The 14,135-nt window shown below is 53.3% G+C and overlaps 6 protein-coding genes across 6 annotated transcripts; 2 read left to right on the top strand and 4 right to left on the bottom strand.

The window, feature by feature from the left end:
• Window positions 1–1,834: 1,834 nt before the first annotated feature.
• On the top strand, window positions 1,835–3,029 carry ASPACDRAFT_47264 (RNA polymerase II mediator complex subunit MED27 domain-containing protein; the record flags this gene model as incomplete). The annotated part of the gene is made up of 3 exons (XM_020201926.1): window positions 1,835–2,038; window positions 2,120–2,800; window positions 2,853–3,029. 3 exons carry the CDS (start codon window positions 1,835–1,837, stop codon window positions 3,027–3,029), a joined length of 1,062 nt encoding a protein of 353 aa, XP_020052251.1.
• Window positions 3,030–3,935: 906 nt separating this feature from the next.
• ASPACDRAFT_126197 (uncharacterized protein) lies at window positions 3,936–5,820 on the bottom strand. Its single transcript, XM_020196891.1, has 3 exons — window positions 5,205–5,820; window positions 4,486–5,142; window positions 3,936–4,421 (listed from the first exon to the last, which is right to left on the bottom strand). Exons 1-3 carry the CDS (start codon window positions 5,320–5,322, stop codon window positions 4,285–4,287), a joined length of 912 nt encoding a protein of 303 aa, XP_020052252.1. The 5' UTR covers window positions 5,323–5,820; the 3' UTR covers window positions 3,936–4,284.
• Window positions 5,821–6,145: 325 nt separating this feature from the next.
• ASPACDRAFT_81663 (uncharacterized protein) lies at window positions 6,146–7,394 on the bottom strand. Its single transcript, XM_020205925.1, has 3 exons — window positions 6,820–7,394; window positions 6,658–6,762; window positions 6,146–6,577 (listed from the first exon to the last, which is right to left on the bottom strand). Exons 1-3 carry the CDS (start codon window positions 7,109–7,111, stop codon window positions 6,465–6,467), a joined length of 510 nt encoding a protein of 169 aa, XP_020052253.1. The 5' UTR covers window positions 7,112–7,394; the 3' UTR covers window positions 6,146–6,464.
• Window positions 7,395–8,706: 1,312 nt separating this feature from the next.
• ASPACDRAFT_126202 (cytochrome P450) lies at window positions 8,707–11,001 on the bottom strand. Its single transcript, XM_020196892.1, has 3 exons — window positions 9,547–11,001; window positions 9,227–9,493; window positions 8,707–9,145 (listed from the first exon to the last, which is right to left on the bottom strand). Exons 1-3 carry the CDS (start codon window positions 10,709–10,711, stop codon window positions 8,979–8,981), a joined length of 1,599 nt encoding a protein of 532 aa, XP_020052254.1. The 5' UTR covers window positions 10,712–11,001; the 3' UTR covers window positions 8,707–8,978.
• Window positions 11,002–11,190: 189 nt separating this feature from the next.
• On the bottom strand, window positions 11,191–13,063 carry ASPACDRAFT_1875474 (putative serine peptidase, family S28; the record flags this gene model as incomplete). The annotated part of the gene is made up of 3 exons (XM_020198055.1): window positions 11,191–12,528; window positions 12,585–12,799; window positions 12,851–13,063. 3 exons carry the CDS (start codon window positions 13,061–13,063, stop codon window positions 11,268–11,270), a joined length of 1,689 nt encoding a protein of 562 aa, XP_020052255.1. The 3' UTR covers window positions 11,191–11,267.
• Window positions 13,064–13,354: 291 nt separating this feature from the next.
• ASPACDRAFT_81664 (uncharacterized protein) lies at window positions 13,355–13,610 on the top strand (the record flags this gene model as incomplete). Its single annotated transcript, XM_020205926.1, has 2 exons — window positions 13,355–13,480; window positions 13,515–13,610. 2 exons carry the CDS (start codon window positions 13,355–13,357, stop codon window positions 13,608–13,610), a joined length of 222 nt encoding a protein of 73 aa, XP_020052256.1.
• Window positions 13,611–14,135: the final 525 nt, after the last annotated feature.

Consider the following 14,135-nt stretch of genomic DNA (forward strand, 5'->3'; position numbering starts at 1 on the left):
GGGGGGAGGAGTGGGTGCGACGCAGCAACCAGTAAGTTATCGATGCGGCAGCTGACACACGCGAAGGGGGTTGGGGGAGAAGAGATGGGGAAGAAGGGACTGACTGGAAGTCCCGGTTAGGACAGGAATCCAGGCAGAAATGCGCACAGTCTCAAAATGACTGTGAGGGAACTGGAAATAAATCCAGCTGGAGAGGATTGTGAAGGAGGGGAAGAGAGAGAAGAAGAGGGAAGGAGAGAAGAGTAGGGAAAGAGGAGGAGTTCGGGAAGGTTGGCTGTGGTGGAGGTGGAGGGAGATACTGGGCTGTCTGTACTGTACGTAGTACTTGAGTGCAAGTGCAAGTGCAAGTGCAAGTCACTCAGGCTCAGCTTCTGTCACTCTGCCTGGCTCTGGTTAGTCTGGGAGGGGAAAACCCGATGAGGGCCTCAGGCTCTTAACCCTTCTCCTCCCGCACTTGGATGGTTCCGGGCAAGTGCAACCAACCCACAGACCCAATTCACATCTTCTGATCTCACGACTCAAAGGTGTGTTCGCCTTTCCCAGAATACTGTTGGGCGATGACGAATTCGATCGGGGAGAGAGAGCTTGGAGTGCCTGTCAAAAAGTGTCGATCGGATGGCAGCAAATGGAAGGGCACCACGAAGGCGCAGACCACGCAAGAAGAAGGTTTGGTTTAGTTCTATTGTGAATAAATAGGCAGAGAGGCCTGTCTGTATATCTTATGCTTCTGTGGGGTTAAGGGTCAAGAGGGAGGAAAAAGACGATTGTGGCTCTATTCACCGGAAGGCCGCCATTGAGCCCTTTAACTATTGGAAGACAATACTACCCTGATAGAATTGAGTAACTACCTATCCTAGAGTCACAACATCGTTATATAATGCCCATCAATCAGTCTGGCCTGCCTGCTCAACCAGCCCCCGTCGACGATCTGCCTCCATTGGGAAGTTTGCATCCACCCCCTTGAGCGATGGCGCTTGTAGTTGGGCTGCGAGGAAGGGCCTCGAAGGAAGACCATACACATTGAGTGTTGAGTGATAATGAGAAGGCCTGAATTGGTTTTTGTGTGGCTCTCTCTCTTTCTTATTATGGCACCGAGCACGGTCCCTGGACCCAAGGACCGACCGAAGGAATGGAGGCATATACTAGGTAGATACAGTATCATGCCAAAAAAAAAAGTATCCCTCAATTGACCCCTCTCCAAAACTTAACATCGACGGGACGACCTCTACGACCACGACCACGACCACCACCATCAATGCATCCGGTGGACCATGTCATCTTCGCATACTACTCCATAGTTTAATGAGGCGAACACACGGGCCAGAGCCCACTTCTGTGACGTGGGAGGCTACGTAGGGTGTGACTAACAGTATTCTCCCAGGCGGTGTACTGGGCGGTGTACAGGAAATTCCTCTTTCAGCCAGACATATCACTGTGGCTGGAGCATGTGGCTGGCCCGACTTACTCAGCAGGTTTCCATCCTCTCTCGGCGGCCGCTGCGGTCTCTTACACGCACCGATTGTGCAGCTATTTCATTGATAGCAAGACAACTGCTATATTTACAGCTGGGCGCTCATCTGACTGGCTTGCGCGAAGCATAATTGAGTCTGAAGTGACTGTGCGCGCTTGCAAGAAGCTTGTATGCAAATTTATAGCTCATTCTTTATTGACCGCAGCCTATATCAATAACCATCGGGCCATCTCTCATTTAATCTGCGCTCATTGAGGTGTTAATCTTCTGGAAAAAAAGCACACCCTATTGAGGCGCCATATTGTGTTCTAAACTACACTCATCCAACTGTTGCCACGCGCACCTCACGACTCCACAGGGAAAATGGCAGGAGCACCCAAACCCGGCCCCAACCCGCCTCGAATGCCCATCGTGGTGCCGGAAATGACCGCCGCCCCCTCGCAGGACGTGAAGATGTCCACAGCGAACATCAGCGAGTCCAGCGTAGTTACCCCCGACAATGATGTCTGGGACACCGAGATGCAGCTTGTGTCATCGCTCGCGAAGCTCCAGGAACTGGAGGGAATGGTGAGAGCAACAAAAAAAGCCCAATCCTTTTTTCCGTTTCTTGTGTTTGGATGAGAACCGCTCCACTAACAACCGAAACAGATCCATCAATTGCGCACACTGCTTCCAGGAAGGTTACTGGAACCCCTGATAACGGCCGCCAACCCGGGCATAGCGGCTGGCCGGCAGCAGGGCGTATCGTCGCCATCATCATCATCCTCCCCGCGGGCCGTGTTTGAGCAGCTCAAGCAATGCGTCCATAGCGGGGTGCGGGAGGTTGCGGAGTTCCAGACGCTGTGGCGGAGTCCGGAGATGAAGAGCGTCTGGGATCGGGTCGACGCCCAGATCCGGGGGAACGGGGGCCAGCTGCTGCAGCCGACGGGGATGTGGGAGGAGGACTACGACGTGCTGCTGGAGGGGCTCGTCCGGGAGGAAGAAGGGAAGCAGGCGGAGCGGCGGAGCGCCGAGGAGGAGGCGGAGCGGTCGAAGGTCCAGGCCACGGAGGGCGGCTGGCGGGCGATCGTGGAGGGGTTTGCCCAGCGGAACGTGCCCGGAGTGCGGGTGCGGATGAGTAAGACCGAGGAGGCGTCGGTGCTGGTGGCGCTGGTGAAGGCCGGGATGGTCTTCCAGGTTCACACCGTCGAGGGACTGGAGAGCCACGGGGTGCCGGAATGGCGGATCGCCAGTAAGGCGGCGCCTGGACAGCCCGTCACCAAGCTCGAGGGCGCGGTCATGCAGTGCTTGAACTCGCGTCCCCGGCAGTGGGACCTACTCCAATTGCTGGTGAGTTCTTTGGTCCTGGTACTTCTCCCGTACATACCTAACGCAGCAACAGGAGATGTTATCATCGTACTCCGACATCAAACAAACGCCGTGCCTGAAATGCAACAAGCTGACCGACACTGCGGCCCAGTTACCCGCCGTCCGCAGGCTGAAACTCGTCCCATCCGCGGACGGCCAGCAGTCCACGACCGTCTGGGAAGCCTATCATCCCAGCTGTGTCTCCGAGTGAGAGCAACAAGCAGAGACGATCATCGAATAGTCTTCATCAACTTCACCACTTCATCAACTTCATCAACTTCACCAACTTCATCAACTTCATCAACTTCACCAACTCCATCTACTCCATCAACCACACACGGCAAGCATTTCTCAATCCTTGTACAGCAATTCGATACCACTCATCAACCTGTCCACATCCAGTAGCGCCGACCAGCTCCCCCCACCCCGAGGATACCTCAATCCCAGTCTCATGATCCAACCCCGACTCTCAAACACAGACAATGAGACCTACAAAACCGTCGACCCCACGACAACCCACGACCTCAAGCAATCCACACCTCCTCAAACCCCCAAACAATACCGCTACCTAGACTCGGAAATCCACAAACCCCTCAACAAGAAACCCTCCACAAGACACAAGCAGAACAAAACCACTGCACAACCAAGCGAACCATCAAACCAAGCTACCCACATCCTCAACCTCAGATGCAATGAGAGAAACGCGACACCTAAGAAAGCATCACGATATCCAATCTATGCTCGCCGAGCCCAGTTGAAAGCACACTGCATCGCAAATGAGAGCCAACTCACCGCTCATGAATGATCCAGACGGGACGGGACGGGGAACCAAAAACACCAACTTCATACATAACGCATCTACATACCACAATACAACCTTTCACAATCTCAAAAGATTAAGAATAGGATTATCATGCCATATCTCGGGGTCCAATTTCCTAAACCCTTCCATTCCAGTATCCACGTTATCCCAGTAAAGAAAGATGTACTGTAGCTGTACCATTATAACCCCATGCATGAATACATGCATTCGTGCATATGCAGATACACTCACGCGCACACCCACACGTACATAGAATACATACAGCAGTAAAATATGCAGATCTAAGTACACACACACACACACACACATATGTCTATATAACAATCCCCTCTACAGCACAACTAAACTGGAATACACAAGATACACGTTCTGAGTCCCAAGATCCTATAATATATTCATCAATCTATCAACAACATACATTATCACCACCACCCCCAAAACGAAAACAGGAACACGCCAACCGAAACAACACATGTAGAAACGCTATTATTCATGAATATGACGAGAGCACGGAAACAAGAACCCTTCGCTTTGCACACCCAAAACATGATGCAGGATTACATTTTCTTTCTGTGCGGGATAAAACAGAAAATTAGAAATAGGATGGTTGCTTTCATAACGTTTTTACACAAACAAAATCGCCCTATGTGGAAAAGACCCCAAAGTCACCGGCGAACCAGGTGAAGGTGGTGATCGTGATGAGGACCATGCCGAACACGAACTTGAGACCTTGGCGTTCGAGTTCGGAGAGGGCACCGCTGCAGGTGGCGCAGACGAATCCTGCAGAGGGTATATTCGATTAGCCTTGAAACAAATGGGGCAACAAACTCGGGGAGAGACGAACCATTCAATGGTGTGTACGACTGCGGACTGTACATAGCGAAGGTGTAACTGGCGGCGCTGAGGTGGCCGCCACTGGCCGTGTCGGAGATGGCCTTGCTGGCGTCCCAGACGATCAGCGTGTACGAGGCGGTCAGCAGCGGGACCGTCGCATTGGCCTTGTACTCGCCCGTGTCCCAGACGACCTTGTTGGTCTCCTTGACGGTCATGTTCTGCGTGATCGTGTACTTGTGGCTGTTCAGGCTGCACGAGGCGATGACGTTGACCGCCGTCGGCGTCACGTCCAGCGAGGTGTAGTTCCAGGCGAACGTCACCGAGTTGCCGATCTTGTAGTACGTTGTGGTCGTCGTCGCGGGCGTCAGCATCGAGATGCCACCGGCCCAGGCATTGGTGGTCGTCGAGTTGCTGGACGTGGTTTTCGTGCTGCCCTTCTTGGTCGATGAATCGGATCCCGTCTCGGTCCCGCTGTTCGTGCCGGTCCCGGTCGCGGTGCCAGTGGCCGTCCCAGTTGCGGTCCCCGTGGCCTTGCCGGTGGCTTTCGTCCCTGAAGCGGTCTCCTTGGCCGAGTCGGTGGCCGAGTCGGTAGCGGAATCGGTCTTGGCTGCACTCTTGCCGGTCGTGGCGGCTTGGCCGGTCGTGGCGCTGTCGGCTGCTGTGGTGTCTTTGGAATAGTCAGTATGGAGGAAGAGTGAGCCAGCGTTTAGGGGCTGAGGCGGTACTGACCAGCTCGCCGCAGGAATTGACCGTGCGCCAAATCGTCCCCAGGGGAGGGGAACGCCGATGAGATCGTCCCCAGGAGGAGGAGAATGCACAAGGCGGGTAGGAGGTATAAGGAACGCATGATGGTGGTGCGGGCTGTGCGGGCGATGGAGGTTGTAGAGAGTGGGTGAAAACCGAGGGGTCGAGTGATCCCCCTTGGCGAAATTCAGGGTCCGATCGACGTGGGCCCGTCGCTGTGATGAGGATTCGTCTCTCAGACAAGAAGGTGCAATGTGTTGAGCGATTGAGATTAAGCGGATGATGCAGTCGATGGCGATGGAAACGGTGCCCAGAGATTGACAAGACGATGGAACTGCAGAGGGTGGTCGGTCTTTTTAGGCCAGCGGGCCTGAAACATGCAGATCGGCTGATAGATTATCGGCAGGGTCCAGCGAGAGTCGGGGTGGGTAAACAAAGCGAGTGACGGGGCCTGGCGCTCAACAAAACTGCAAAGGACGAGAGCAGAGAAGCGACTGACACTTATCTGGGGACGATGCAGAGGAGGATAGAATAAAAGAGTAAAAAACAAGGGCCCAAACAGACCACAGGCAGGCGCAGCAGAAGACGAGAGGCGAGCGTGAGAGCGAGCGAGCGAGAGAAGCGAGAGACTAGCAGAAGGAGAAGGGGAAGAGGGGACTAACCCGATTGGGCCATTTGTGAGACACGCAGCTATTTTTGGTATTCACTGGCCTGAGGCAGCAAGGCATTATTCACTCATGGATGACATGATTCAACGCACATCTTGGACAAATGTTGTGCATACCCTTGCACCTCGATTCGCTCCTTGCACCCAGTATCCTGCACATCTACAAGCCACTATTGCCAATTATTGCTTCCTTTACTTGCCGAGTCGCAGATACTAGCAGATAAGTAAAAGATGCACTGGATGGTATGTATAATTGGTACTCGGTATATATTTCTCACTGTCCCTCAATCATCGATAGCTAGAACTCAATAAAAAGCAGAACGCTATCGCACGAATCACACATAGATACATTGGCTTCCCATCATCATCCTTCGCAGGTCATTATTACGATTATTTAGCATTAACATCAGGGCGAAAAGTCTTAACCGTCGTCGTACTGATACAGATCTTGTAAGCGTCAAGCTGGCGGGGAGGAGGCGAATAGTTCTCCGGATCTTTATCTTTGCGTCGTATGATTCATCAACCACGAGGCCTCGTTGTGGTGGTGGTAAAAGCAAAATACCCCCCTCGTGCCTTGTCTAGGAGGTATATTCAACGGTGAGGTCGACCTTGTCGCAGGAGGAAGGGATCGTGGCCGGCAGGTACTGGTAGAGCCAGAAGAGCTGAGGAGCGTTGTGGTACCAGTCGCAGACTAAAATAGATAAGGAAAAGAATTTGTCAGTGACAAGTGTCCCTCTATGATTAACTTCGTGCAGATTGGGGTTCACTTACCCAACCAGCCGCCGAAACCGTTCTGCTCCGACCACTGAAGACTCGTACCGTCGACCGAGAAACCTTCGTCACCGTAACCGACATTGATCTGGACGGGTTCCCATGCTACAACACGAGGTTAGCCCAATGCGTATTTTTTTCGTCGGAGAGGCGAAAACTGACAAGCATAGTTGGTGTTGGCACCCATCTTGAAACCCCAGGGGAAAGTGGTGCCCAAGTCGAACTGAGCGTTTGTGCCGTTCAGAGTAACAGCTCTGGCTTTGGAAGTGTCCGAGGTGAGCACGGCATCATTGAAGCCGGCGCCGGTGTGATAGGCGTAGACGTAGAGGTTGTTGTGAGCGTCGTTGGCAGCGCCGGAGGTCTTGAGGTAGAAGCTCTTAGCGGTGTCGCGAGCTTGGATGGGGCTGGCCGCAACAGCGGAGACGAGCAGAGCGAGAGAAGCGATGAACTTCATGATTGCGAGAATTGAACGAGAATTAAATGTGAAGACGAGAGAATGAGAATCCTGTACAGAGGTAGATATTATGCTGTAAAAGGAGGAGAAGATTGTGTGTGATGAAGAAGGGATGCCAATGGGAATGACGGGTATTTAAGTATGGAGCGGCGAGCACTCCCACCAGATCCGGTGGGGAACAAGGCCGTGGAAGACAATTTCCTAAGGAGGCAATGGAGGACGGAGATCAGAGGAACCAAAGCAAGAACAAAGTCAATGAACACATGAAAGGACGAAAGAGAGGAGACAGGAACTGAAGTGGTGGTTGAATTGGTGGGTGCAGATGGACTTGGCACTGCCCCAGGAACCCTCCCCGGTTTGAAGGAACACTGGTACGGAATACTGCAGGCTGAACGGGATTGATTGAATGATGGAGGCAAAAGAGAACAAGAGCAAGAAGAGCAAGAAGAGCAAGAAGAGACTTGGCCGGCCCACTCACGGACAGTCCGCTACTCCGCTGCCTTCAAGGTTGGGCGTCGGCCACGACCGATTGGCTTTGGAGTCAAAGTGGTGATTGGTCTGGAGAATAATCAGTCAGCGACGGTGGGCGGCGAAGTCGGAGACAGACGGTGATTGGCACAGAAAGGCGGGGGAGTAATGAGACATTCCATGTTCTGTCTGGCTGTCTATCTGTCTGGCCCACAACGAGGAAATCTCCCCATCATGTGCTGTGCTGTGCTGTGTGTGCTGTGTGTGCTGTGTGTGCTGTGGGAAATTGGAGGCTGGAGGTAATCAAACCACCACACATTCTGCCAGGTACTGCTTACAGTACAATCCTCCCATTTCTTAAAATTCTACTCAACACTAAACAACATGCAAAATGAAAACGCTGCCTTTATTTTTATTCCGTTCAACAAATACATACAATGCAGCAAACCCCAAACTTGAAGCCAGTCGATCCTCATCTACTCTGTCGATCCCGATCTATGCTCACGTATCAAGTAAAATGACCATTGGATCTTCAGGACTGTATTATCACAATCCTACCCCATAAACTAACGTCTATCTGATGCAAAAACTCTATGCACCTGTCCCCTGAGCAGCATAAACAAAAAAAATAAAAATAAAATAAAACATAATAGCTGTGTCAGCCAAAAAGTGGATTAACTTAATTATAGAAACAAGCACTTTGTTCTCCCCTTTGTCAGCATCAGCCATGAAGAAAGGACCCTAGACTATAATCTGACGTTAAGGCTGTGCTATCATACAGGAATTGTGCACTTTGCTCGCCGATCGGATCTCCGAATTCCCCCCAAATTATCAAAGCGACTACATCACTCCAACGTTTGTCGTTTGCTCTGTTGTATGTGTGTGTGGCCTTGACATCATGATCGTCCATTTCCGTTCAACGATGCTGGCCGGTACGGGGCACCTGCACCTCGGGGGTGCCTTACATCACACAATCCCATCTGAAAATCTGAGCTATAGGGGCTAAACAGTAGCCGAGGAAAGTCCTGACTTTTTTCAGGAGGTCGTGGAATTTCCCGCACGTTTGTCCCTTCCCGCATGGCAGGATCCGTGAAGGTTGGTGTTGAAAGGGAAGGTTGCATATACTTCCGGGCTATCTCCGAGACATGACTCGGAACAAGGCACCAGACACATGACTATAATACGGAAGATAGATCAGATGATTCAAGCATCATAAACAACGAGACATCTCATGCATGAGAATGCAGTATCTCGTATATATCGTCATGTCTCAGACTTATGAGGGGGAGAGTCGCATCCGCCCGCAGCAATGTAGACTTGTCTCACCCGATACGAGGTGGGTTGCATATCGCTTAAACAACATATACATCGACGCATACAGAAAGAAAAACCAGGATCCCTACGAGGCCGCCGGGTACAGGCGAATATCCACCCCATGTAAATGCGACAGGGTCAGATTGGACATGATCCGGGGCTCCTCCACCGCCGGTGCGGCATTTTCGATCCGGTCGAAATGCTGCAGCAGGCGGACCAGGGTATAGCTCGCTTCGGTCAGGGCATATTGCTCTATCATCCAACAGGTTAGCAAAGCATTTGCCTTATAGGGAAAGTGATGGGGGCTTCAAGGAATTGCGGGATGTAACTCACGACCAAGACAGATCCGGGGCCCGCCGTTGAACGGCAGGAAGTCCCACCCGCGGATGGCGTTCTCCTCCCAGCGTTCCGGCCGGAAGCTTCGCGCATCAGGCCCGTAGAGGTCCTCCCGCCGGTGCATCGCATATACGGAGTACGTGACGAGCTGGCCCTTGCGAATAAACACGGGGGCCTTGCCGTCCGGGCCGCCGCCCAGCGGGAGTGAAGTGTCTTTGACAGCGACACGGAAGTTAAGTGGCACGGGGGGCAGCAGACGGAGAACTAGTCGAGTCGTCAGTACCAAACCTCATTCATGGGAATGGATTCTGAGTTACCTTCGTTCAGGAAATACCGCAGATATGGGATGTCCTTCAACCGCGCCTGCGTGATCTTCGCCCGCGGATGCACACGATCACCGAATTCCTCGACGATAGCCCGCCGCAGCCGGTCCCAGACGGCGGGATGACGTGCCAGGTAGAAGAACGCCGAGCTCAGCAGACTGGCCGTCGTGTCACGTCCTGCTAACAGAATATTGAGCATGTTATCACGCAGGACCCTCGGATCGTCCGTCTCCGCGGCCAGCGCCTCGGCGAAGATGTATCGATCCGCACTCTTGTTCGAGTTGTTCTTTGAAGCCAGCGCCAGTCGGACGTAGTGGTCGACAACCTCATGCACGCGCTTGTTGGCTTCTTGGAACTCCTTCGGGTTGACCAGCCAGTACAGGCCCATGAACCGGTTGCGGGTGAAAAGGTACTCCTGCGACAGGTTGAAAGCCTCCGCGAAGCCCTGTGCATCCCCGACAGTTGTCTTCTCCAATACCCCGGTATGGCCGGAGGAGTGCATCGCGTTGACTGACTCGCCGAACAGGAAGTGTGTTGCGGAGTCGATGGTCAGCAGGAAGAAGAGGCGCTGGATATCGAAGTCGCTGCCATTCTTCGGGATCAGCTCGATCAGCCGGGAGACGTGACCGTCCATCAGATCTAGATCCGCCACCTGTCCGCATTTAGTTTCTGGGCCCTGAGATGCGTGAGATATATGATTTGGCCTTACCTGATCCCGCGTGAACTGCGGCCGTAACAACGCCCGGGCATGCGACCAGCCCGCACCATCTAGTGTGAAGATGCCGTCCCCAAGCAAGGGATAAAACTCACGGTGGCGGGTACCCAGACTGAAGTCATGGAATTGGGTGGCTAAGAGGGCTTTCAGATTCTCAGGCTCAACCGTGGACAGAATCGAGACCCCTCCTAGCCCGGTCAAGCTGAACGTGGGTCCATACTGATCGTAGAACCCCGCAATATATTCGACCACCCGGCTGTCCTTCGCTGCCCGTGCGAGTTCGAAGAAACTCTTGAGACCAAGAGGATCAGATGGAATCTTTTGTGGAGGCTCGCAGCCCAGCGATTTTGCCGTTCTGCGGTTTCTGAATGCTTGTTGGATGGAGCGTAGGATTTGATATGTCAGGTACAGTGCCCCGCTGACCAAAGTGATTAGAGTCAGCATGATGCTGGAGATGCCGGGAAGGAAGGCAAAGGGCTGGCTAATTGTAGAGTGATAGATAAATGAGCTGTATTGAGGCGAGTTTGAGGTAAACCTGAAGCAAATCCTCTCCACCTGTTCCAGATATACTTATTTATACCCGACTCGGGCAACGTTGAAGGATACAATATGGGCATTTTAGGCATAGGATTCCTCGGTGGAGACACATGTCACAAAACGCCCCCGTGTGCCTCGTCGGACGCACTAGTACTTAAAGTTGGAGGCGTAAGAGGATAAAGAAAGGTTAAAGCGACCCAAACAGCAATGATTGGAAAGGAAAAGTGGGAAAAGCACCATGGCTGATTCGTGATTTCATGGCTAGAGGCTCGGAGGCCGGGGAAATTCGCAAGCATCTCCGAAAAAGGTTAGAAGGTTAGGAGGACGGAAGCGGCAATGGTGTACAGCCCAGTACTATCCATCCAGCTCCTTCTTTTCCTAATCTTCTGCCATCTGCTGGAAACCCAGAACATCTGATTGTGGCCTAATATGTACATTGAAATTGGTCGATCCAGTCTCTCTTTCAGCTCTTGGTCGACGTTCCCGCTCCTGTGCCGAAGCACGGCAGCCACTGCAACAGCGCCGTGGTGAACGTCTCGCGTGACAGTTTGCCGGCCGTGGGGAGCATCTGGAAGTCAAAGCAGTGCTCCGAGTCCTCCAGGATATATCCAAAGACCGTGTTCTCATTGGTCGTCACCCCACACGACGGAATGTCGCTGGAGAATTGAACGCCCTGGGGCGCCGTGTCCTCTGTCGACAGGACGGACAAGGTCCGCCACGGATCGAATTCCCCTCCACTGGTATATGTGTTCGAGGGTCGGATGGTCCACCCGCCAAACTCGCGGTTGGTCTGCTCCGTCAGAGGCTGGGCCGGTAACAGCCCCTTCTTGATCGCGTCAGGGAACTGCCGGTTGCAGATATGCTGCTGGTACTCGAGGGTCTGATAGCTTGAGAGCAGCGCATGGGGGCCGGCATTATTGGCCTGGTAGAACCCCCATTCGGTGCAGTACTGCCACGTCCAGCTTATGGTCGAAGGGTCGCCGTACGGCTTGCTCAGATCGCATTCCAGCGGCAGGCTGGTGTTCTGGCCCCTGCAATTGGTGTCCATGTTCTGGTTGACCAAGGCCGTCAGCACGGGCCAAGCCGCCCAGCGCTCCGCCACATATTGCTTGCCGTAGATGGAGGCCAGCCCATCAGGACCGGCAGTCTGGTTGGTGTTTGGGTCAGTTTCCAGGTACTCGCAGAAAGCCCCCAGGCCTGCCGTGCCCCCGTTCATGCCATACGACTGGAAACTCCCGTACATAGCCACCAGCGCGGCTGTGAAGTCCCCGTTGGAGTTCTTCTCGGCTTCCGAGCCGAGGAACAGTTGCTTTATCGACCCTGCCGTTTGATTACTCGACAGCTGCTCATCGATGTATTCTAGCCCGGCACGAATGTCCTTGGTGCAGTTGGCCCACCCACTGGCCACCATTCCTCGGTAGACCTGGTCGAAGTATTCCGTCATATTCACTTGGGCCTGTACCGGTGCTGAGGAGGACCAGGCAGCGAAAATGGTATCCGGGTACTCCTGGCGAGTCAAGGCCGCGCGGATGCCAGCGTATGAGCCACCGATCATGACCCAGGGGGTTCCTGCGGGAGTGAGATCGACATCAGGATGGGCCTTGCGACTGAAATTCCGTGCAAAGTACGGGAGATCTGCGAGCGCTTGCTTGGTTGTGAGGTATTGATAGTTCTCTGGCGGAGTGTCATAAGTCACAGGGAAGGGGGTCGATTTGCCATAGTATCTGACGCTGTCAGTCCATTGAGCCGACCCAAGCATCTCCGGTGCGGGTAGACGAACCTATGCTCCCAAATGATTCCCATGGCATTGAATTCCTCTAGAGTTGACCGGAAGAATGACAGTGACGAAGTGAGGTGCGCCTGCGCGACCGAGGCCGCCTCCGTCTCTCCGGCGTCGTAAACCAAGATCGGCTTGCCGGCTTGATAGAACTCGTCACTCACCCAGAATCGGTTTCTGTATGTACCTGCCGATGCGTTGTTGTGATCGATCGGGATCTACGGACGTTAGATCCGCACCACCGAGCACAAAACCTCTGCGACCCTTACCGAGACGTATTCGTCTTTTACCGTCACCATCGCCGAGTGTGAGACGGCTGAATGAATGCTTGCGTACACATGACGGTCAAGGTCCGGCTCTATCCCCAGTTCCGCGAGTAGTTGCACGTCGCGACCGAAGGGGATCTTCTTCCCCCGCCCGACCACCGAGGATGGAAGTAACGCGACCGCAATCGCGGCAAGACATGATAGCTTCACATACATTTTCCTTGTGGTGGATGTCGATGAGCAGGCACAGTGCAAGAAAAGATGCTCAAAGGCCGGAGCGCGAGTGCCATTTTCCCCATGGACGACGCCATCATGCGGTCCCTTTCGCTATATATACGCCTCTCAGACATATTTCCGAGCAGGACGGTTTCGGCTGCCTATATGACAGAGTGGATCGCAACAGAATGGCCACGATTTCAAACGGTACCAAGCGAGCCGAGTCATGCATGCTGTGTTGTTGACTGAGGGTGGACAAACAAACAGCGGCGGCTGCATAGGTAACCAGGCATGCCGCTTGCTCTGTGTTCGGCTTCGCTCGCTGGAATGTTGGCCAGGGGCTCGGCCCAACCCCTGGCCGGAATTGATGAAAACATCACCGAGACGATTTGCTGCCTGGTTCTGGGGTGGGGGTTCGTTCCTTTTTGCAGTTCCGATGTTAAATCCCCAGACTGAGATCTGGGGGCTGTGCCGTGTTCCGAGATCTCAGATGTCACTGGAAATGTGGACAGCAGGGAAACAACAGTCGCATTGTCCGACCTGGTGACTCCGATGGAGTTCTTTCGGCTTCATACAAACCTTACTTCTACGTCGTACAAGCTGAATGTCTCGTGGATTGCCTTGAGGCAAGGTCACTTTGTATCGATATCTTCCTACCCTCAAAACCCCAACTCAATGATGAGATATAGTACGATGCGCACTCCGTGGACTTTCGATGAAGTCTCCAGCGAGCCCGAGCAATCTGCAGCTGTCAAGTAGAAGCCGACTGATCGAGTCCATTGCTCCACCGAGTGTGTTTTTCTCACACAAGTAACAAGGGCCACAGGTCTCACCATTCTACAATGCCACAACCATGCTGAACAATAACTACCCTACGATCTTCAAGTAGCGGATGCGTCTCTCAGCCGAATAGGACCAGGCAGTATCATCAACATGGCCTTCATCCATCCCCTTAACCCTCGATCCGCAAGTAGACAATAAAGGTAGCACAGACCAAACCGTGAAACCTCCATCCAACACTTGAAACCCAAAGAGACTCGCAATACCCCCAAAGATGGATATCACAACCCCG

This window comes from Aspergillus aculeatus (genome assembly GCF_001890905.1).
Source record: "Aspergillus aculeatus ATCC 16872 unplaced genomic scaffold ASPACscaffold_18, whole genome shotgun sequence".
NCBI lineage: Eukaryota > Fungi > Ascomycota > Eurotiomycetes > Eurotiales > Aspergillaceae > Aspergillus > Aspergillus aculeatus.

What these genes read in the sequence shown, in the direction of transcription:
- ASPACDRAFT_126197 (XM_020196891.1), bottom strand. Translation starts at nt 5,322, where the DNA reads ATGCGTTCCTTATACCTCCTACCCGCCTTGTGCATTCTCCTCCTCCTG. An exon ending in TCAATTCCTGCGGCGAGCTG is followed by an intron (nt 5,143 to 5,204) that starts GTCAGTACCGCC and finishes ACTATTCCAAAG; the next exon opens with ACACCACAGCAGCCGACAGC. An exon ending in GTCGTACACACCATTGAATG is followed by an intron (nt 4,422 to 4,485) that starts GTTCGTCTCTCC and finishes TACCCTCTGCAG; the next exon opens with GATTCGTCTGCGCCACCTGC.
- ASPACDRAFT_81663 (XM_020205925.1), bottom strand. Translation starts at nt 7,111, where the DNA reads ATGAAGTTCATCGCTTCTCTCGCTCTGCTCGTCTCCGCTGTTGCGGCC. An exon ending in TGCCAACACCAACTATGCTT is followed by an intron (nt 6,763 to 6,819) that starts GTCAGTTTTCGC and finishes CTCGTGTTGTAG; the next exon opens with CATGGGAACCCGTCCAGATC. An exon ending in CGGTTTCGGCGGCTGGTTGG is followed by an intron (nt 6,578 to 6,657) that starts GTAAGTGAACCC and finishes TATCTATTTTAG; the next exon opens with TCTGCGACTGGTACCACAAC.
- ASPACDRAFT_126202 (XM_020196892.1), bottom strand. Translation starts at nt 10,711, where the DNA reads ATGCTGACTCTAATCACTTTGGTCAGCGGGGCACTGTACCTGACATAT. An exon ending in GCGGTATTTCCTGAACGAAG is followed by an intron (nt 9,494 to 9,546) that starts GTAACTCAGAAT and finishes CGACTCGACTAG; the next exon opens with TTCTCCGTCTGCTGCCCCCC. An exon ending in GCCCCGGATCTGTCTTGGTC is followed by an intron (nt 9,146 to 9,226) that starts GTGAGTTACATC and finishes GTTGGATGATAG; the next exon opens with AGCAATATGCCCTGACCGAA.